Raw genomic sequence first — 23,069 nt, 5'->3', positions numbered from 1 at the left:
CCAATTCTTTCTGAAATATTTCAAGAAATTTATTTCTGCCTTCTCATAGGGAAACTTAATTCTCACTCCCAAAATAGTTGTCTTCATACTTTGTCTTATTACATGAGAAAAAATACTGAAGGAGGATAAAGTAATTAGGCTTCTATGGCAAACCTGTTGGTGTATCTGACCCACATCCAGCCATCCAAGGAAAGTTCCCTAAGCTCTGAAATAGTGAACTATTCTTTATAATTTTCTATATTCTTGCCAAAGAATCACTTATAGATGAATAGATTGCACTCCCATATCTAAATAAGGATTTAAAAAATAAGACAGCTCACACAATATGCAAGAGGAATTCAATTTTTAGTGGACAAGGTTCTAAAAAAAAAGACGGAGGATAGGGAACAAAGCTTTTCTATTGAGATAATTGAAAGGAAAAAGAAGCCTTACCTCTGGAAACTTTAAAAAATTCATATTTAATATGGAATCAGAATTACTTTTTTGAGATTACTTAGGTTTCAACTCATTTTTTTCTAACAGAGTATTTGAACAGCTCTTACTTTCATTTAAGAAAGAATTGTTCTCTTTTGAAAATGTATTTGCATTTGCACTGTTTGCTCTTAAAAAGCCCTTTTCCCTAAATTGCTTCACAATACTGCCAAGTGACACTATGAAACATGCACAAAATCTGATGACTTGATAGGCAGATGTACAGTGTAGAGAAAGCAGAGGTGGCAAATCTTTTCTAATTAGCACCTCTGGGCCCCAAGGAAAAGCAGCTTGTTTCAGAATTAGGGAGTTTTTAGTATCTGTGAGTAAAAAAAAAAAAAGAAAGAAAGAAAAAAAGAAATTTAAAAGACAAGTGAGTAGGGCTTCCCTGGTGGCGCAATGGTTGAGAGTCTGCCTGCCAATGCAGGGGACACGGGTTCGAGCCCTGGTCTGGGAAGATCCCACATGCCGTGGAGCAACTAGGCCCGTGAGCCACAACTACTGAGCCTGCGCGTCTGGAGCCTGTGCTCCGCAACAAGAGAGGCCGCGATAATGAGAGGCCCGCGCACCGCGATGAAGAGTAGCCCCCGCTTGCCGCAGCTGGAGAAAGCCCTCGCGCAGAAACGAAGACCCAACGCAGCCAAAAATAAATACTTAAAAAAAAAAAAAAAAAAAAAGACAAGTGAGTAATAAGAAGGCAGACAACTCAATGGAAGAGTGGGCAAATTACTTAGCTGACTACATGTAAAAGAAGATATTAAAATGACCAGAAAAACATATGAAAACCTTCTCAATACCATTGGCTATCACAACACTGTGATACCGCTATAAATGCAAACAATTAATAGCAAGTGTTGGTGAGAATGAGGGGTGCTGCTGGTGGGAACGCACTACGGCACCGCCACCTGGTAACACTGTTTGGCAGCATGGACTAATGGTGAGCTTACGTGTACCCTATGACCCAGCAGCTCCCTTCCTAGGGCTATAACACACAGAACTGCTTACGAGCGTACACCCAAAGACATGTACTATAATGTTTACAGCTGCACTACTCGTAATAGCCAATACCTGGAAACTGCCCAGATGTCCACCAATGGTAGAATGGATACATTGTGGAATATTCCTAAAACAGAATACTATAAAACAATGAAAATGAATGATTTAAAACTACATGCAACAATACGAATGAATCCAACAAACATAAAGATAAGCAAAAAAAAAAAAAAAAAGCCATGCTGGAGTGTGTGCTGTCTGATTACATTCACGTGAAATACAAAACCAGGCACAATTAATATGCTGTTAGAAGCCAGGATACTTGTACCCTTGGCAGGGGCAGGTGCTAATTACACAGGTGTGAAAATTCATTGAGTTGTACATTCACGATTTCTCCACTAAAGCTTGCTGTAACGTTTCCTTTTTTTTTTTTTTTTGCAGCTGCAGGCTCAAATAATTTTAGAAGTAATTTCAGAAAACTTGCAATCTGGCACTTCCTGGGTCTGACATATAGCAAAAGCATTAACAATGAGTGGTGGTGTGCTGGAGCTGGCTTGTTCTGACTCTCATCCCAGCTCCAAGGTCATTGCTTTCACATCAGGATAGCTTGAAGTCAGATATGGCAAATCCTACAAATCAGGGCTTTACATTTTTTTTTTCCGGTGTGCCACTGAATCACAGCAGTGATAAATTTCTTCTGCATAAACAATAATCACTTGAAATTGAAGAAATTTGGCATCTAAAATGAACATTCCCCTTAGAAGATTAGCACCAGACTGGCTCTTGCACTGAGATAAGGAACTCCACATCAAGACTCAAACTTCAAAATCCTCATGGTGGGTAAGGGAGAAGGCAAAAGCACATTTACCCATTTTGTTTTCACCTTTTATCTCTCTCAATCAAATCTTCTCATTTTACAAAGTAAATAAACAAAGCAGCTTTTTTATTCCTTTTTGACCACTCCCCTCCGCCCTGCCCTTTTCTTTCTCGGCAAGGAGGTGACAGTGAGTGTCATCTGTAGACAGGGGTCATTACAGACCCGCCAGTGGGTTGTCCCGCCCAGGATAGAGAAGCAGAGGTCAAAGCTGGGGGGCGCGTGCTCCCCTCTCCCCACCTAGCTGCCTCTGCCCATTCCATCCTGTGCTGTCAGCCTCCCTCTCACACGGCTCTGGAACCCCTGGGGCACTTCCAAGGCCAGGGTAATAGGAGGGGAACGGAAGATGCTGCAGCTACCCGGTCCATCTTCTTTTGATCCACAAATATTGAAGCCCCAACTGAGAAACTTGAAACACTAGGAAAATTAAAGGGTCTCTTCACAAAGGCACAAGCAGCAGGCAGCAGACGGTTTTATCCAAGAAACTCTTGTCAGGAAATGAGCCAGAGAAACATCAATAAATCTAGATCCCAATTAAATTTGGCACTGAGGGTGACTCTAGCTCTCATCTAATCTTACATCCTTATTCTGTACATAAGAAGCTGGATGTCCAGAGAAGCCAAGTGGGTTGCCCAAGAGGTAGACCCAAGGTCAGAACAGGGGCCTCTAACTCTGTGTCTCTTGCTTTTTCTATTCATATTGGTACTTGGTTGCCACTTTCATAAATTCCTGATGGACCCCTCCCCAACTCTTTCCCCCACTCTTACTCCATGTTAATGTTTCTGAATTTGGGATGTACCTTGTAATTCTTTTTAAAGTTCTTTTTCTTGTTTATCATTTTTTTCCTAGAAATAAATTAAAGCCTGTTATTAACTTGTTGGTGTCCTGGAATCTAGGCAATGTAGATTTACAACAGATATTTACATTTGAAAAATATATACCGGAGATTTCTTTGTAGGAAATGTTTCTAGTACATTTAAAATATGATTTTGTTGGGCTTCCCTGGTGGCTCAGTGGTTAAGAATCCGCCTGCCAATGCAGGGGACACAGGTTCGAGCCCTGGTCTGGGAAGACCCCACATGCCGCGGAGCAACTAAGCCCGTGTGCCACAACGACTGAGCCTGCGCTCTAGAGTCCGCGAGCCACAACTAGTGAACCTGCGTGCCACAATTACTGAAGCCTGCGTGCCACAACTACTGAAGCCCGCATGCCTAGAGCCTGTGCTCCGCAACAAGAGAAGCCACCACAATGAGAAGCCCGTGCATCGCAACGAAGAGTAGCCCCTGCTGGCCGCAACTAGAGAAAAGCCCGCGTGCAGCAACAAAGACCCAACACAGCCAAAAATAAAATAAATAAAATAAAACTAATTAATTAAAAAATTTTTTAAAAATATGGTTTTGTTTACATGAAGTTTTCAGGAACACATGCCCACTTGGGGCTGCATTTTGGAAGCAGTCCTTAGCAGCTTGTTGCCTGTCAATCTTTTTTTCCATTTTTGCTGTTCTCTGTGAAGTCATGGCCCGAATTCCTCACAAACACCCAGAGGTGAGTGAGAGTCAGGAATCCTTGGAGCAGCCACTGGGGAAGAGCAGACGGCAATGTGGATGGCTGCGCTACCCTCACTCTCAAGCCTTTGGGGAGAGGGGTCCGATCTATCTGAATCTCTCACTGCTCTTGGCCAGCTTCTGACTAACCCAATGTGATGATTAATTTTATGTGTCAGCATGACTGGATCACAGGTATTTGGCTACACATTATTTCTGGGTGTGTCCGTGAGAATGTTGTGGGATGAGATTAGCATTTGGATTGGTAGACTGAGTAAAGCCGACTGCCCTTCCCAGTGTGAGCAGGCATCAGCCTGAGGGCCTGAATAGAACAAAAAGGTGGAGGCAAGGAGGATTTGCTCTCTATGACTGACTGCTTGAGCTGGGACCTTGCTCTTCCCCTGCCCTCAGACTGGGAATTACACCATCAACTCCCCTGGTTCTAAGGCCTTCAGACTCAGAGTGAACTACATCACCAGCTTGCCTGTGTCTCCAGCTTGTAGCTGGCAGATCATGGGACTTCTCAGCCTCCAATTGCGCGAGCCAATTCCTAAAAATAAGTCATATACATATATGACTTATTATTATTTCCTGTCCTATTTAACAGGTAACAATAGCTCACATTAATCATGCACTTATTCTGGTCAGGCTCTGTTCCAAGGGTGTTGTATCTACCATTCCTTTCATCCTCACAACAATCCTTGGAGATCGATCTGATTATTATCTCCATTTTACAGATGAGAAAACCAAGGCACAGAGAGGTCAAGTAACTTACCCAAGTTCATGCAGTTAAATGGTAGAAAATCTAGGGTTTAAACCCAGGCAGTCTGCTTCAAGGTCCGTGTTCTTAACTCCTCCATTGTGTTGCCTGAATAATAGCAGACCCAAGAACAGAACACAGCTCTTCTGGCCCTATACTAACTTTTCTGGCCCAGTACCATGCAGGCAGTTCCACTACAGCTTTATCATGAAAAGGCCTCTTCAGCTGGGCTCTAGTCCTTTGGTTCTAACTCTCGTTACAGCGCTTGTTATAAAAGGGCTTAACCAGAGACTAGTTTTTACATTCCGCCATGCTCATTCTATTTCCTGTTTCTCCTATTTTATTGTCTGTTACCTGAATTCCTGCTGTGCATCTCAGATTCTTCTAGCTTATATATAGTTTTAAAATGCTTGCCATCATTTGCTCTCAGCCAACAAGGCACTGATGTGGCAACTTCACAATGGCATACATGATCAACTGCTTTTAGGAGTGGGGAGGAAGGAGTCTCATGTTTCTGGTAGGTGACATGGTGGCCTCAATAGGGTATTTTAAGGTTTGAGGTAAGGTGATCATGAGCTGCCAGACTTTAGTCCTGGCCCTGAGTCTCAACTTCAACATGCATGAAGCCCTCCTAACCCAGTTATAATGATGACCACTGTTAAATCAAGGAAATAGTTCATGGTGGAAAGGACACTGATGCGACATCACATCTCATAGCACAGTTCACACAGCAAATCCTGTTCTAGCAACAACTGTTCCGTGACCTTTGTTTTAATACATTACAAGAACCAATTCTTCTCAGAGGTGCTTGGGAGTTAAAATGGTCACACGCCATTATCTGTGTAACCATTATCCACTCCTCTTTCTGGGTGTATAAAAGTGCTTTGTTTCTATGATCAAACTGAAAATCTCCCTCATTGTATGAATTTCCCCAGTTGAGCAGCTGAATAAACCCGGATCTCAGTGCTGGCTAAACAGCCAGTGGTCTCATGCTACACCATCAGTATCCTGAACTTGATTCAACAGCAGTAAGGTCCTCACTCAGCCCACACTGGGCCTTGAGGAAGTTACAGTGAGGATTGAGCTCTGAATACAGACCATCTAAATTCCTTAGCATGGCTGGGAAGATTAAAGAACAGTAGGAACGTAGTGGGTTTAGTAGACCACTGATAAACACGATTTAATCCCTGAAGAAAATCATGTGATACAAACAAATACTAAATGAAATTAGTTTTCAAATCTAATATTTATGCAAATTTAATACCAATCCCTTCAGATATACTAACTATATAATTTCTCTAAAAACACTGGATTAATTTTTGATGGCTGTATCTCACAATAATAACCTTTTATACATAGTTTTAGAAAACTTAATAATTGACCATAACCCAAAAGCCCTCATAACATGCAAATTAAATAATGTAAATTGTAAATTGATGACTTTGTTCTTATAAAAGTAAATATAAGACCTAAGGGAGTGAAATTGTAATATAATTGAACTATTTGGCTCCACTCAGAAGAGAGTAATTGACCAGTCTTTGGCTAGCCTCCAAACTGGGTAATAATCTTCTACCTACTAATTCATTCCTTCCCAGTTTTGCAGATAAAATTTATAAATTATTCTTTAATTCCTGCCTTCAATGTAAGCAGAACTTCCAGGTTCTACTAAATAGCTGCCATATTTCATTTTGGTGGTGGCTATAAGTCAATGGATTCTGTGTTTGTATTTAGTTAAATCATTTTATGGCATGTTTCAAAAGAAAAGTGTTATGTGAGTTCATTTTTATACAACCCAGATATATATGCTGGAATCTTATTTTAACATTACAGGTGATTGGCCAAGTACATTACAGTAATCTTTTGCTCGGATCAGTGCCGGCCCTGCAGCTGCTACCCACGTGGTATGAGCTGAGGAGCTGTCAGCACTGGGACGTTTACTGGGAAGGAAGCCAGGGCTGGGAAAGTCAGTGTTAGGTTGGAGGCAGAGGGTGCACAGGCCAGATGGGCTGGGCAGAGAGACTCCCCGGAAGTTGCTATCAAGGGTCTGAAGCTAGATGAGCAGACTGGAAACACACTGGTCAGAGCAAGGCATGCAGATGGCTGGAGGGAAGGTACATACATTGAAACCAAAGCTGGGTCCGCAGACAGGTGAGCAGAAACGAGGAGATTTCACAGGAGACCACAGCCAGGGGCGGGGGGAGGGGGGGTAGGAGTAGAAAGGGGTGGCGGCCAGTAAGGTGCCAACAAAGCTGGCAAGCAGCGCACCAGAAGGGGGAGAGGAGCACCAGGAGACTCCTTTGCGTCATCTCATAAACTTCTTTTGTGCTTTTGGCCAGGGCGGGAGCCAATCACGGGACAGCCATGCTGCAATGCAGCAGTTCTCCCCTCGAGAGGGACAAAGGAAAGCCTGTTGCCTACAAATTCTTCCTTTTCCAGCCTTTATGCTGAAATTCCTACCATTAGATCGATGCTTTGAGCAAAGGCACTATCTACTGAAGGCAAATGTTAAAAAAAGACTATCATTTATAATGAAGGAACATTATTCAATAGTATAGACATACATAATTTCCCCTTAAAGACAGAACAACAAGGTTAAGGTAAACTTTGATAGTTGTAGTCATGGAGTGTGGAAAAAAAACCTGTGATTATGCTTGTCTGGGGGCACGAGAAGGCCTCCAAAAGAGAGAAAAGGTGTTTCAATTGAGCTTCACACGCATGTGCGTGCAAACACACACACACACACACATACACATACACACAGAAGCAACTGAAAATAGGTCCTTGGTTGTTCAGAATAATTAATATAAGTTCTGAGAAATCAAAGGCATTTTTGGTAATACATACTGTACATAATTTACTGAAGTGCTCTGGGATTTATTTCTCTGACTTTTGAGGGGGTTGGGCAAATGATCCCAATTCTATCATTTTATAACTCTCAAATGTAGGGGAAACGTCCACCACTTTGACACCCTGAAGTGACTTTTTTGAATACCACAGTGGTAACCTGTAAGTAACAGAAACCACAGAACCACTGGAACTTTACAATATTGTACTAAAGTGAACTCCATCACTAAAGTCAGGAGGAGTGGAACTTGAGGTAAAGAGGAAGCACAGCCATCATATTCAGGGATTTTGATAACGAAATTATTTCCTCCCCCTGTTTTTGGATTTTTCCATGTTTCCTATTTGTCATGAGCCAATCCTGGTAGAGCTTATCCGAGCTCTGCTTCAGAACTGGCTGATAGAGGTTACTGGGTAAGGAAGCAGCAGTAGGTCCTGGTAGGCCAGTCTTGACAAGTGTTTTCTCCCACTCATATCTGTGTCAGCTTTTTATTTCCTGTGTCTCTGAGAGATGAGAGGCTCACATCTCTGTTCCTGTCATTCAAAAAGTGAGTAAACTTCAGAATATATAAAGAATTCTTACAACTCAACGAGAAAAGAGAAGTAACCCAATTTCAAAATGGGTAAAGGCTTTGAATAGACATTTCTCTAAAAAAGATATAAAGATATCCAGTAAACACATGGAAAGATGTTCAACATCACTAGTCATTAGGGAATTGCAAATCAAAACCACAATGAGACACCCGTTCACATCAACTAGGATGGCTCTAGTCAAGAAGCCAGGCAATTACAAATGTTGGTGAGGATATGGAGAAATTGGAACCCTCATCCATTGCTGGTAGGAATGTAAGATGATGCAGCCTCTTTGGAAAACAAGAATCAAGGATATTCTCAATGCTGGAAGCATTAATTTTCTCTTTGGCTTGCTGTTTTTTTAAATTAATGTAAAATATTTGTGTGTTGATTTGCCAATTAATACCAATATTTATTAATATGTTTTTTAACCTACATAGCAGGACCTTACTGTCAAGTCAAACTTTTCCACAAAATGTCTATATACAGTGACCAGAGCAACCACTCTTAGTTCAGGTGGAAAGGTGCCATTTTTGAATGGTAAGGGAATGGTAGTTACACTCTGTACACTTGCTTATCATGTTTGTTAAAGCTAGCCTGGAAATTCATTGCTCATACAAGTTCCTATATTCCGTGTTTTTTGTTCCTCCAAGTAGAATGTAGAGAAAATTTTATTAAATTCTGAATAATATTTTAGTTCCACCAACAGCAGATTTGCTTCCATAATGGCAGAAGGTAGCCAGATAACATGAGCTGAATGTAAACATGGAGCTTCTTCACACTGCACTGACTGTGTGCTAAAAGCTGTTTATCGTATTTCCTTGCTGAGTCTGGGCCAGATGATTGATGGTCAATAAAATCAATAATAACTGCTTGTTAAAAGCACCACAGATTTATCTGTGCCGTGTAAGATTTATTAGATTGGATGGAAGTCGTATATTACATTTGATTTTATGTGACTAATGCTCTTGGGATAACATTTCATAGACGTGGGGGTAGGGATGGCATAGCACAAGTGACACCATCTTCTCAAGTTCATGAATTCGTGTGTCTGGGTGATGGCATAAATACGCTCAGTAAGTAGCACTATGTAATGGACACACATCTATAGTAAAATCAGCTATTGATTATTTGCACTGATGAAAAGAAATTAAAGTACAGATGATCAAAACTGGTAGATTATGTTATAAAGTCACTTCCCTTTGGCTTTGGGTGAGTTATAATTATAACTGAATCTGTGTATATCTGACCTTCTGAGCATTTGCTCCTTACAAAATCAAAAAGCCTGTTATGAAGACCTGCCTTAGGTAGAAACTGTTTAATCCCCCACGTTCACATTTACTTCTCTCTGCAACTGGCTTTGTTCAGAGACTAGATAATGTCTTAGACTGATATACAGCACAGGTCAGAACAGCACGGTCTTCTCGCAGGCTCTTCCTGGAGTGTGGCAGAGAGTGATAAGTGTTTGGTGTCAAACAGTTGCTTCTTAACATGCAAGCTGCAAGGAAAGTAAGAGTAAAGAAAGAATAAAGAAAAATCTCAGTAAGGCTGAATAGATGCTATCTGGCTGGAAAGTCAGCTTCAATGAATAAATGAGCAGTAGATGAGGATTAACCATCTATGTGTACTGCCTAATGACAGAAGGTAGTTATTCCCACACCAAAGCACAAGGTTCAGCATTCTACTTCCCAAGCTAATTTTTTAAGGAACAGTTTCTTCTTTGATCAGAGCTATTACGATAAAATGTGCAGTTCTGGTTCTATGCAAGGCTTATGAAAAACCATTTTATTTGGTTGTGCTTTAATCCATTCTTAAACAATAGGCTTTTCCAGGTCACATATTCCTTTTTATATTTATGGTAAAAGGCAGGTTAGGTCTTTTCCTGAACAGGAATACACATAATTTTTTTTAACCATCTTGGCAAAAGGTGCAAGAAAAAACTGAAAGTAAACAGAATTAATAACTGCTTACAGGTTTGAATGCATTTTTATGTTTTCCAGGATAGACTTATAAATGTTTTAGATTTACAGAAATATACTTAAAATGCCAAAAAAAATCTACTTGTTCTTTTATATCATTTCTGCCTATAAATTTTAAGACGATTATTTTGTTAGAAGAGGACAATGAATCCTTGGCTGAGCTGATAGAACCTTACTGCCTATCTGTCGCTTGCTTGGTTCTGACAAGGCCGAGGTATCCAGCACACTTCTGATGATCTGGTCTATGGAACACTCAACATACTTGTCTCTCCCTTCCCTCTACCCCCTATTTTCCTCTTTAAATTTATTTTGTCACAAGGGGACTTAGGAGACAAATGACTTTTAATTTCTCACTAATTTTCATACATGAGAACTAAAAGATCTCAGTTATGTCATTGAATTTATAAGACCGTAGAACTGTGCTTTGCAGTCATATGTTTCCTGGGATTATCAGAAGGTAGGACAGAAAAGCAGTTCGACACAGGAGCTCTGGAGTCAGCCTGGATTCAAACTCTGGCTCTGCCTCTTACAACCGGTACGACTTTATAACCTTTAAAGTCCCAGTGCCCCAGTTTTCTCAGAGGAAAATATGTGAATTCTGGAGATTAAATGAGAAAGTGGCTAGAAAGGGCTTAGAACAGTGCTTCGCATGTAGTAAGTGCTCAATACATCTTTTTTTAAAAGAATAATTTATTTATTTTATTTTAGGCTGCATTGGGTCTTAGTTGCGGCACGCGGGCTCTTCATTGCGGCGTGCGGGCTTCTCTCTAGTTGCGGCCTGCAGGTTTTCTCTCTCTAATTGTGGCACGCGGGTTCCAGAGCACGTGGGCTCTGTAGTTTGCGGCACGCAGGCTCTCTAGTTGAGGCGCAAGAGCTCAGTAGTTGTGGCACGTGGGCTTAGTTGCCCGGCGGCATGTGGGATCTTAGTTCCCTGACCAGGGATCGAACCCATGTCCCCTGCATTGTAAGGCGGATTCTTTACCACGGGAACACCAGGGAAGTCCCAGTGTTCAGTACATTTTTAACAAAAAGTGTGAAATACAGGTTTTCAAGTCTAATTATTACAGTCAGGCTCATATGAGAAACAAAATATTAGGATATGTTGCTAATCATTAATCTTTTTCGTACTGATTCTTTTTTTCATTAAACAAACCTTTTTAAAACATCTTCTGAGTGCAGAAATGGGGGGAAACAGAGATATATAGAAAAAGTCTATGACTTTGAGTTATTAGGGTCCAATGGGAGATTCTAAAACATGCAATTATAATACAGTGGGAGGACGTTCAGTGTTAGAACACAAAGATGGGAGCTCTGCGGGGGTGGATGGGTGGGGTGGACAGAAGGTAGAACAGAGTTTGGGACCACACTGTGAACGGGCAGGGCACTGAAATGACCGGTTCTGTTCCAGACATGCAGGTACATGTGGGAGTTGAAGCCATGGGGTAGATGAGTCTCTAGAGACAGGTGTGTTGAGAACAGAAAAGTCAGTGATGTTTCTTTATTCATGACTAGAAATTCAAGACGAGTTTTCTTGCTCTTTCAGCTTAAAATCAATCAGTCAAAATGAAGAAAACTCTTTCTAGTTATGGAAAAAAAAGTGTCTGTAATTAAACCCAGCTGGGGTGGGAGTTCTGCTGGTGCAGGAGAGGCTCTGCTGGAACGCAGGGCTGCACTCAGGTTCCCGGTGGGCACGCGGCTCTGGGGCAAGGCTACTGAGGCTGGCTCCTGTGAGCTGGGCCTGGCAAGCTTAGTGGGGTGATTTGAAGGTCTAGTCTAAGAAAATGGTGGACGGAGGCCTGGTGGACTGGGAGAGGGCTGGTGGGGAAGCTGGAAGGCCATGAAGGTCAAGAAGGAAGAGGTAACTTAGACAGGCAGGTGGGACTATGGCTGTATCTGTAACATAAACCAGAAAAGTTAAGAAGATGGCAAAGTCAGGGCTAAACAGAAGTGAAATGACAATTTCCCTGACAATGATGTCAAGTGCCTTCTGTGCATTCTGCTTGGGTTTTTCCAAGTAATCTTACTTTGAGATAGTTCTCAGTTTAAGACAGGGGCGCAGTTTCAGGTTAGGGATAAAACTGCTGTGAGAACACCCCAGGACGGTGGTTTTTGGCTTTGAGATGTTTTGGGGGATGAATTAGACATGCTGTTGACAAAACCTAGATGGTCTCTGATAATCTAGGTTCTCTGCTGGTGGCCATTTTATACTAACTCCTTTTCCAAGGTTAAAAGTTGATCCTGAATGTCAATAGGAAAATACTAGAAAGGCTGGGATGTAACAGGCAAAGTACTACTCTTAACTTTCACACATTGTTCTGCTCTGTTGTCACAGGAGCAGCACCAGTTTTGACCTTTTAATATTGTCCTTTTTTGCTTTATAGAAGAACGTTTAAAACAATCTATTTCTATCTATCACAATTTAATGAAAAACTCAATCAAGGGCTTCCCTGGTGGCGCAGTGGTTCAGAGTCTGCCTGCCAATGCAGGGGACACGGGTTCGAGCCCAGGTCTGGGAAGATCCCACATGCCGCGGAGCAACTAGGCCCGTGAGCCACACCTGCTGAGCCTGCGCCTCTGGAGCCTGTGCTCCGCAACAAGAGAGGCCGCGATAGTGAGAGGTCCGCGCACCGCGATGAAGAGTGGCCCCCGCTCGCCGCAACTAGAGAAAGCCCTCGCACAGAAACGAAGACCCAACACAGCCAAAAATAAATAAATAAATAAAAAACAATAAAAAAACCCCAACTCAATCAAGCCAGTCATTTGGCATCGTGTATACAAAGTGTAAAAGTAGTCAGAAGTAGATCAAAGCAGTTATTTTTAATTATATTACATTAGTATTACTGACGTCCAAAATCATTTTTCAGTTATTTATAATAGAAAGAGAAGCAACATATATTAAATATATGTACATACATACTACAAAATTTATATAATTGCTTTACCTCTTTGTCTTTGACTTTAATATTTAAGGAATAACATAAATTTAACTTTTAATATTTTAGATTTAACATAAGATTTAAGGATAGGCTAATTAGGGACATTTATGTGCAGGGTAGAGTTTTAGAGTAGTCTACTCTGCACACACAAGAAATTAAGAACACTGACCTCCTTACTGACTTACTGGCTAGTCATTGCCTAGAATGATGTCTCCCAAACTTGTGTGGAAGCAAAGAGAGCTTCCACAACCTAAGTGTCCATCAACAGATGAATGGATAAAGAAAATGTGGTATATATATATATACACAAATATATATATATATATATATACACCTACACACACACATACAATGGAATATTATTCAGTCATAAAAAGAAGGAAATCCTGCCATTTGTGGCAATATGGATGGACCTCGAAGGTATTATGCTAAGTAAGTCAGACAGAGAAAGACAAATACTGTATGCTCTCACTTATATGTGGAATCTAAAAAATCTGAACCCAAAGAAGTAGAGAGTAGAATGGTGGTTGTCAGGGGCTGGGGGTGGGGTGGTGGTGGGGGGAAGTGGAGAGATGTTGGCCCAAGGGTACAAATTTCCAGCTATAGGATAAACGTTATGGGGATCTAACATACAGCATGGTGGCTATAATTCAAAATGCTGTATTATATACTTGAAAGTTAAGAGGGTAAATCTTAAAAGTTATCACTGTAAAAAAAGAAAGATAATTATGTGAGGGGATGGAAGTGTTAACTAATCTTACTGTGGTAATCATTTTACAGTATATACATGTATCAGATCATCATGTTGTACACCTTAAATTTATATATACATCAATAACATCTCAAGAAAGCTGAAAAAAAAGGAAACGAACAAACAGAAAAGAGTTTCCAAAGTCAAATAAGCTTGGAAAATTCTAGGTTGAACCAAGCAGGTTTCTCTGTCTCAGGATCGATCGGTATATGGATATAACAATGCAGAATGTGGACCACCAAGAGCGTGTGTAGAGTAGAGAGTCTCAAACTTATTTAATTATGGAAACTTCGTGGGAACACACTTAAAAAAATTCCAACCTAGAGAATGGGTCAAAACAACATGCATGTCTTCAGAAGTTTCTTGCCTTTGAAAACAAACAAGATTGATTTGGGGCAGAAGTTTGATTTCAGAACCTCCCTGTCTAGCCTGTTGGTCTTAACCGTAACATCGCCATATATGCCGAGTAATTTAGAATTGGTTAAAAAAAAATCCCTGAGGCTTCTTTGTAAGCAATCTCTCAATAAGAATAGAGGAGACTAGCCAAAAACTAGTGAAGATTACACAGTGGTCAACGAGTAGACAGAGTTAGATTAAATATTATATAACTTCTGCTTCATTGAATCAAAACTACTTTTTTTGTATTTATGGCATCAGAATGCAGCCTTCCAACTATAGTATTCTAGAGATGATACTTAGAATGAATAAGAATTAGTATCTTCAGATACAAATGTTTATATGTGCTAAATCTCAGTTGGAAGTGACAGAAAACCAATACAAACTAGCCAAAGAGAAAAAGGAGGGGGAGGATTGCTGACTCACATAACTGGAAAGGCAGGAGGGGGTAGAAGGGGGTTATGAAGGGTTCCAGGGACTCAACAGTGTTCTCAGGAGTCTCTGTTTCTTATCTCTGTAACTCTGGGGATTGCCTTACTTTCTTCTACTAATGTAAGAGGAAGAGGAAGAGGCAGGGACACAGACACCTCTGGCTTTTATTCTAGCTGCAACAAGCCCAGAGGAAAGCAATGCTCTTCTGTCCCTGATTCAGTATCTATAAACCTCAGAAGAGGACTCTGATTGGATTGGCTTGCTTCACGTGCTCATTTTTTGAATTAATCACTTTGGCCAGTGGGATAGGGTGTGACGATTGGTCAGGCCTATGTCACATGCCCTCCCACTTGGCCAGGTAAGGCAGAGCACTGGACTGGCAGCCCACCAGAATCACAAGGGCTGGGCAGAGGCAGGAATGTGGTGGTGTGGGGAAGCACTTGACTAAGTAAGAAGAATACTGCCGTTATGAAACCAAAACATAAACAACACGAAACACTAAACTCTATGGTTGCTATACACTCTTTTCTTCTAACAAATAGATGGAATTATTGAAATGAAACTATATGGTTCCCCCCACTCCCAACCCAATCACATACTTTTAAAGAGGCACCTGAAGTTAGTGCAAAATTGTGTTTTGGCACCTTCTGTCCTCCTTCCTCCACTCATACACAAGCCAAGTGAGGGATCACTTTGCTCGTAGGTGGCCACATTTACCATAATATATAATAGCAGTAGGAATAACCACACAAACTGCTTGGTGGTGGAGCATTACTGGGGAGAGGAAGCACTGAGCTATAGCTCTCAGTGTTCTCTACCCTTTTCTGTCTTCTTTTTCTTCATCAACTCTGTTGCTCCACTTTTGAAGCATCTCAAGAAATTAGTGCTGTATTTAAAATGCAGAAGATCCAGGGAGAGCAAAAGGGCTTTCTTCTGCACTCAGAATGGTTTCCTCTTAGACTGTACAAGAGGCGCCGGTCAGTGCCTCCCTGCCCCTGCTGCTCACAAAGGCATTCTGCCCTGGGCTTTCCTCCAGCTGAACAGTGAAACCAGGAGCCAGGTTTGTATCAAGTGTCTGTTCATTAGGGCCAGGACTAGGGTGAGGGGAGTAAGGCACTCTCCTTGGATGCAGAATTTAAAAGGGTGCTAAAAAACCTCAGTAGTCAACGTTAATATTTTAATGGAATATTTTTAAAAATAAAAATGAATGCCCCAAAATACATGATGAACAAAAGAGCAAAATCTTAAACAAAGATAGGATCAATACTACTGATTTTCCCTTCTGACTCAGGCTCCAATATGGCTCAGTATGGCACTGTAAGTGATCAACATTTAAAACGTTGATATTCTGCTCATCATGGATTTTTTGTATTCATCTTTGTTTTTTAAGATATTGCCTTATAATATTTTTTATCCTGATTACTGAGTTTTTGGTATCCCCTTATATTTTTCACCCAAGGTGAGTGCCTCACTTGTCTCACCCAAGTCTACTGCATACACCTCACTAAAGGGGTGGGCTTGTGACCTAGGCAGTCATCAGTAAACCCCTGACTCAAGCTGGGCCAATCACATTCTTTCTCTAAACTTCAAAATGTGGCCTAAGAGACACAGAGACACTAGTTAGATGAGAGTGGATACTTGAACTGAAATGTCATGCTGCACTGGGGCTGGAGGAATCATGTCAGGCCTTGTGCAGCCCAAGGAAGCCCATCCAGAGAGAGAAGCAGGCATGAGAGAGTTAGGCATATGACAGACTGTATTATTTGTTCAAAATATTCTCTGTCCTCCTCTACAAGGCTCTTCTCTGGTGCCTTTCTCTGTTGGAAGAGTGAATTTCCTGTAGCACAGATGTCAGTCTTGGCCACATGGTTTGTTTTAGCCAATGGAATGTAAGCAGAAGAGACATGCAATGTCTGAGTGGAAACTTTAAGTGCCATTGAGTGGTTCTGCTCTGCTCCCTTCTCTCTGCCATAAGGTTGGCATGTTCCAAACATGCTCTTTCAGCCTAAGTTTAAGAATAAGGAGGATGTGGAGAAGGGCCAGAGCTGACTTTCAGTGGGTATTATTGTAAGAAATTATATGGTATTGTTGTAATTCATTGAGAATTTTAAAAATTAACTTTTTATTAAAAAATTAATTAATTTTTTGTTTTTTTAAAACAAAAAATTGGTTGTTACTGCAGCATAACTTAGTCAAAGCTGACTGATACACAGAAGTGAATTTAATCTCTAGCTTTCCAGTTCCAGTCTCCTTGTGAGTTGATTTTATTTCCCATGAAATCCTCTGAGATCCCCTAAGTGGGTTTCTGTTCCTTACCACCAACAATCTCTGATAAAACTGATAATAAACAATATTATTTAGAACTATTTTTCTTACACATTTATCATATAATAGGTTCTAGCCTCCTCTGTGCCAAGGCTAAGTTATACGAATACACACACTTTGAAAGGTGCTTAGGTGAGAGAAGTGCAATTTATTGTACTCATGGTAAGGATAATTTTTGCCTGTGCATTATATTTATTACTCAATGACAGATGGCTGTGACAGTTTTCTCTAACTTTATGAAAACTGTGATTTGATCTGAAATTCCAGTTAATAGCATCTTTTCATGGTATATACAGGAAGAACAATTTCTGCTGCTTCAAAAGTGATAATATCTTCAAAACTGAATTATATCAGTTATCATTTTAGCTTTGTAATTGAAAAACAAAATATCTTTGTTTAATATACAAGTAAATCTTTGTGTGTGTCCTTGTTCCTTGGGGTTAATTCAACTGACTATTCTCGGAGGACCCATGAGGATCTGGGTCACTCTTTTAGGCCACCTTTAAGAGTAGCCTTTGTACGGCACCTTGTGCTCTATAAGGAGCAAGCAAATTATCCCAAGTTGGGGGATGAGATTTTTATGCAGTAACTGTTGACTACTGAGACAATAACTTCCGTTTTACGCAAAAACTTTCTATTTTGCCAAACTGAAATTAGTAAGTTATAAACATCTAAATTACTTTTTCAAAATATTTTCACAAATATAGTTTTAGGTTCTTTACATCTTGTGTGTAGGAAGCACAGAGAAGTTATAGACTTGCTTAAAGTTACCAGCGAGTAAGTGGCAGCATCAGGTCTGGAACCCAGAACCTCATCTAGTTCTTTCTATTTTTGCCTCAGTACAAAGAGGAACAATTCATTCCTCTGTAACATTCTCCTTAATAACCTGTAAGAATATTTACATTGCTCACAGAATGTTCTGATTATACGAAAAGTAAATTTTTAAGAATTTAAAAACATGAACATATGTTAACTGTTACATTTACCATACGGACATCTAGATTATACTGTATTTACTGCTGATATATATATATATATAATATATTATAATATATGTAATATATTATAATATATAATAATATGTATATTATATATTATAATATAATATATAATTATAATTATAATATATATAATATATTATATATTTTTTAATATATATATATAAAACTGAACACCACTTTGGTTACATTAAATAACACATTTACTACACAAATATTTGATGAGATGCCACCATACTACAAAGCAGGTATTTTTTCCAGAAGGCTTTGAAGGTGAAAGCATAATAACTGATGGTTTATTTTAAAATGTTTAACTTGCAAATCTTTGTTTAAAAAAAAGAAGGTAAGAGAGAAATAACATTTGAGACAAGTTTCAGAATGAATAGTCAGTGTTTAGAGTACAAAGGAAAAGAAAATTCTTGCTCAACAGCACAAACACAAAGGAAAAGAAAATTCTTGCTCAACAGCACAAATACATTACTGATTCAGTGATTGATAAAATACACCAAGAATTCAAGGATAATGTTAGATTTAGAAATATGAATTGCTAAAATTACAAAGTAATAATAATGGTTCCAATTGCCTATATGAAAATGTCTACAAAATCTTTTTTTGTGTAAGTGGCAATTCTTTATACCAACCTAAGTTTGATAAGGAATAGAGCAAGTGCTGATACTAAATAAAAAGTGTCACCAGATATTTGCCCTATAAGGCCACTTCCTGCATTATTTTTCATGGATTTTGAAGGCCATCTATATCTGAAACGTATTTTAATTTAGTCAATTGACAACTAATGAATTTCAACCAGTTGTTTTTAATACCATTTAAAAGATAAACTTCAGCCATTTTGTCTTAAATGTGTAAGATGATGACTTTCTGAGGGAAACAGTTATTCACAGGGTTTTCTTTATCACTGGAAATGACTAAATATTAATGAAAACTTTCAGGTCTAGTGATAACTTGTGTGGATAACTAACTGCCCAACTTTGGGAGAACTACTTAGTGTAATTCTTTGCTCTCCTATGTTTTGAAGGACATAGAAATTCTGGCCCATAAGCTTTTTGTGAGGATGGAAGATAAATAGACATAGGAGAAAATCACACGTTATCACATTACCTTATTAAGGAGATAAGGTGGGGAAATAATGTTTGTTGTTCATCTAACAGATGATAAGTGAATGTTAAAATCTGTCATCCTTCTGCCTTATATTTATTGGCAGTTTAATAATCTTGATATTGACTGAACAAAAAATATAACTATTTACTCTTTTGAAAAAATGTGCAAAAGATCAGAGAAGAAATGGTCTTTTTAAAAAATGAACCAATATTCCCTTCCTAGCCTACTTATGTCATGTCTGAAGGGCTTTACATTATTCTTTTTTAGCAGACATCCAAATTTCAACCCTGTCCACGCCACAGTGTCTACTCACAATGTCCATTACCGATAAAACAAATGGTTTAACATTTCAAATCTACATGGGGCTTGGCGGAGATTTAAAGACTGCCTTTGGTCTTAATGGATAAATTATAGGCTCTTCTTCACAGAAGAATAATGCAGTGGTTTGACCATCCTAATTAGCATGTGCCTCTAAGTTCTTTTTCCAGACAGGTGATTAGTTTCTTAGTTCCAAGGAGAGTTTTGTAGGGCAATTTAACATAGGCTGTAGTTAGCAGTTTAAGAGTGAAATCATAATATGAAGAAAAAATTGGCCATGAACTAAAGTTCTGAAAACTTTCAAAATTAAACATCATTTAAACAACTTAAATTGAAGTGTTTAAAAAATAGTGGCATGTGCCTAGGAGGGGGGGCTCAAATTTGTGCTGAATTAAGTCTCTCCATCAGTACTAATACAGTTTAATAGACTATATGTGAGAACATAAATGACTGTAAACATGGATCCCATTCAGTATTCAGTATTGAGTTGAGCTCCCTGATTGCTGAATATGGTGATGTTTTATTTTATTTTTTCTTGTTGCAAATAAAATATCAATGCTCCCCTCCTTAATCCCAAGGCCTCTCTCAAAGGCTAGCCTTTCTGGTCTCCAAGGAATGCCAGGAAACCCTGAGTGGGGCAGAGCTGATGCCTGAACACCATCCCTACTGCCCTCCCTCATCCTGGGGCTTGCAACTCAATGATGTGAAGAAAACCTCCCTACAACAGTCCTGAACCCCTGCCTTGCCCTTTGCACCCCCAACTAAGTGGATTATTTAAAAAGTAAAAGTCCAATTCATGTACATCTCCTCAAGAGTGGTTTCCTTCCTTCTAAGCAGTGTGGGCAATAACATTATAAAGATCTCTTTCCTCACGAAGCTTATTTTGTGTGTGTATGTTGGGGGGGCAATAGATAAATACAAAAGTAACATGATAGTTAAAATATATAGCATCCCAGTTAGTGGTAAGTACTAGTGAGGAAAATAAAGCGGGGACGGAACCAAGGGGTTCAGAAAGGTCTCACTGCAAGGGTGACATCTGAGTAATGATCTGAAGGAGGCAAGAGAGTGAACTGTTCAGATGCAGGCTGAAGGAACATCAGATGCAAAGGCCCCGGGTCCAGAAGGGGCCCGGTGTTGGTGGAGGAACAGCAAGAGGGACTGCGTGGCTGAAGCAGAGGGAATGGGAGGAAATGAGGGCGATGAAGCCAAACGGGAACAGGCCATCTGAGGTCCTGGTGGACTATCCTAAGGACCATCTAAGAAATGTGGGGGGCAATTGGAGGATTTTGAACAGAGGAGTGGCATCACCTAACAAGTCGTTAAAGGCCCTGTCCTTGAGGCTAGCTCTGGCGGAGGTACCATCAAATGACATCAGAAAGATAAATTTGGTAACAGGTGTCCCCAAATTTTCACAGACAACTACTGACTGTGAGGAAAATGGTTGAACTCTGGGCAAATGGGTGTGTGGGTGATCGATAGGAAGGGGTTACCCTGGGAGACTGGGAGATGCACCTGCCTAGCTTTCAGGCCGCGACCGCGCAGAAACCTCCAGTCCTGCTACTCCAGCCCAGATCCCCTCCGCGAGGGTCAGGGCCGCAGCCTTCAGGCCGTGTTGCCATGGCGACTACAGGATTTTTTTTTTTTTTTTTTTTCTCCACCCCACTCCACATTCGCACACCTCTTGTGCGCAAAGCACCCGGACCCGCATCCTTACCGCCCTGCCGCTGGGCTTAGGCCAGCGCCGACTTATCAGCATTCAGCTCGCGGCGTGTTCCCCGCCCCCGCTGCGACTCCAGGCTCCAGCCTATCCAGCAGCTCCAGCACCCCTCGGTCCGCGCCGCCCAGCCGCGCCCACCTCCTCCCCGCGGGACCACGGCCGGAGCCCCACAACCGGCTCTGCCCTGGAGCTTCCCTGGCGGCCCTGAGCACAGCCGCGGATCGGCCCAGCTACTCATCGCCTTCCCGCACGCTGGCGGCCGCCGAGAGCTGCACGTCCGCGGCGGGGAGGGGGCGCCCTAAGCCTGGCTCGCAGGCTGCGTGCACCGGGAGACCCGCTCTACGCATCCCCGAAACAACTCTCTGGAGAGGTTCAACTCTCTGGAGAGGTTCAACTCCCCTGTGCGCCGTTTACGGTACCCTGCGCTTCCTGCAATGCACCAGATGGGGGAAGTAGATATTGGAGGCACCTGCACTGCGCCCCAGTTGAGAGGCAGTGTGCGTAGAAGAGGGGGATCGTCTGCTGCAAAACCGGAGGATCGGAGGCGCGGGGAGTTAGGGGTGGGTTTTCTTAGGACTCACCTTGTGCAGTTTCCACATGGCTCCTAGAGCCTTGACTTCGTGGCTGGAGTGTTTGCCCTCCTCCAAGCACTGGTAGCACACGGGCATCTTGCACTGCACGCAGTACATGCTGTGGTTCTCCAGCTCGTGGTCTGTGCAGGTGGAGACCTTTCTTGGGCTCAGCCGCCGGCTCACGCGGCCCTGGGCCGGGGGCACCAGGCGGTGCTTGGCTAGGGGCCCCCGGGGCGGGTGGCAGCGCAGGCGGCACGGATCACAGTAGAAGACATCGCACTGTTCGCACATGACGGTGGCCTCCTTGGGTGCCTTCTCGCAAAGCTGGCACTTAAGGGCCGCAGCTTTGCTCTGCTGGTAGCGGTCAATTACCCCTTCCAGGACGCGGTTCTTGGGGAATCCGCGGAGCCCCCGGTCATCCAGGATGAGGCTGCGGTGGCACTGGGGGCAGGTGATACAGGAGTTGCGGGGCACCGGGGCCAAGGCCGGTGACAGGTGGGTGGCCGGTGGCGGCATAGCCGGGGGGAACACACGGACGCCGTTGGGGGACTTCTGGCACGGGGTAGTGGGGGCGCTGGCGAACCCCCCGTAGGAGCCATAGCCGCTGTCCGCCTCGCTGTACAGGCTCATCTTGTCAAGGTCCAGATAATCATAGTCGGAGACCCCGGAGCCCGAGGCCCGTCGGCTCTGGGGGGACTCCGACTCCGGGGTCTGCACCAGGATGTTGCGGGCGCACGCCTGACATATATTGTGAGAGCAGGGCAGGATGATGGGCTCCCGATAGAAGGAGCCGCACACGGGGCATTTTAACTCTTCTTCCATCTCTTCCATGGGGACCTGGCTGGGAGCGAAGCAGAGGCGGCTGCAACTGGAGCCTGAACTGACGAGGTGGCCGCCGGCCTGTCGTGTCCAGCACCTTGGCCAGCAGCGGCGGCGGTGGCGTTGGCAGTGGCGCCTTCCCGCGTCGCTTAGGCGCCGACTCCCTGTGAGGCGCTCTGTGAGCCACCGAACCGCGGCGCCGAGCGCCAACCCGGGACCGCCCCCTCCTGCCCCTCTAGTCCCGCCCCAGCCTGTAAGCAGCGGCTTATTGGACGGCGGGCGAGAGAGCGAAGCTCTCATTGGCCACACGTCCCGTCCTTCTCCTCTCCTCCGCAGGCCACAGGGGGTTTGGTGGAGGATTCTGAGGATGAGGGGAGTCTTCGCTTCGGGCTGCATGATCTCGGGAGGGGGCCGGCGTGCGGAGGCGAGGGGACCGGGAAGGAGGGATTAGGCGGGATGACTCATCCCTCGCCCCGCTTCCTTCCGACCTCCGGCTCAGTCGCCCAAGAGCGGGGCGTGAGAAACCCCTCCCCGCAGCGAGGGGGCTGGCAGAGGGGCTGGTGCCTGTCGACGGCGTCTGCTTTTGGCTTGCAGCTGTAGTCTCCGCGCCGATCTCCGCTCGCCCGTGCTGCGCCGCGCGGGAGACCCCCCCTT

General features: G+C 42.5%; 1 protein-coding gene across 10 annotated transcripts in view; it reads right to left on the bottom strand.

Annotated features, from left to right (window-relative positions):
* Positions 1 to 23,069, bottom strand: part of TRIM9 (tripartite motif containing 9) — a 103,760-nt gene extending 80,691 nt beyond the window's left edge. For 2 of the 10 annotated variants that reach the window (XM_082448388.1, XM_082448386.1), the window contains exon 1: positions 21,606 to 23,067. In XM_082448388.1, the coding sequence (XP_082304514.1) occupies positions 21,606 to 22,811 (1,206 nt within the window). In that variant the 5' untranslated portion in view covers positions 22,812 to 23,067. Of the gene's footprint in view, positions 1 to 21,605 lie in introns of all 10 variants that reach the window. The other 8 variants (XM_082448385.1, XM_082448391.1, XM_082448390.1 and 5 more) reach the window with 6 other exon arrangements.

This window comes from Balaenoptera physalus (assembly GCF_965194825.1).
Source record: "Balaenoptera physalus genome assembly, chromosome: 2".
NCBI lineage: Eukaryota > Metazoa > Chordata > Mammalia > Artiodactyla > Balaenopteridae > Balaenoptera > Balaenoptera physalus.
This window is presented reverse-complemented; position numbering and strand designations above follow the sequence as displayed.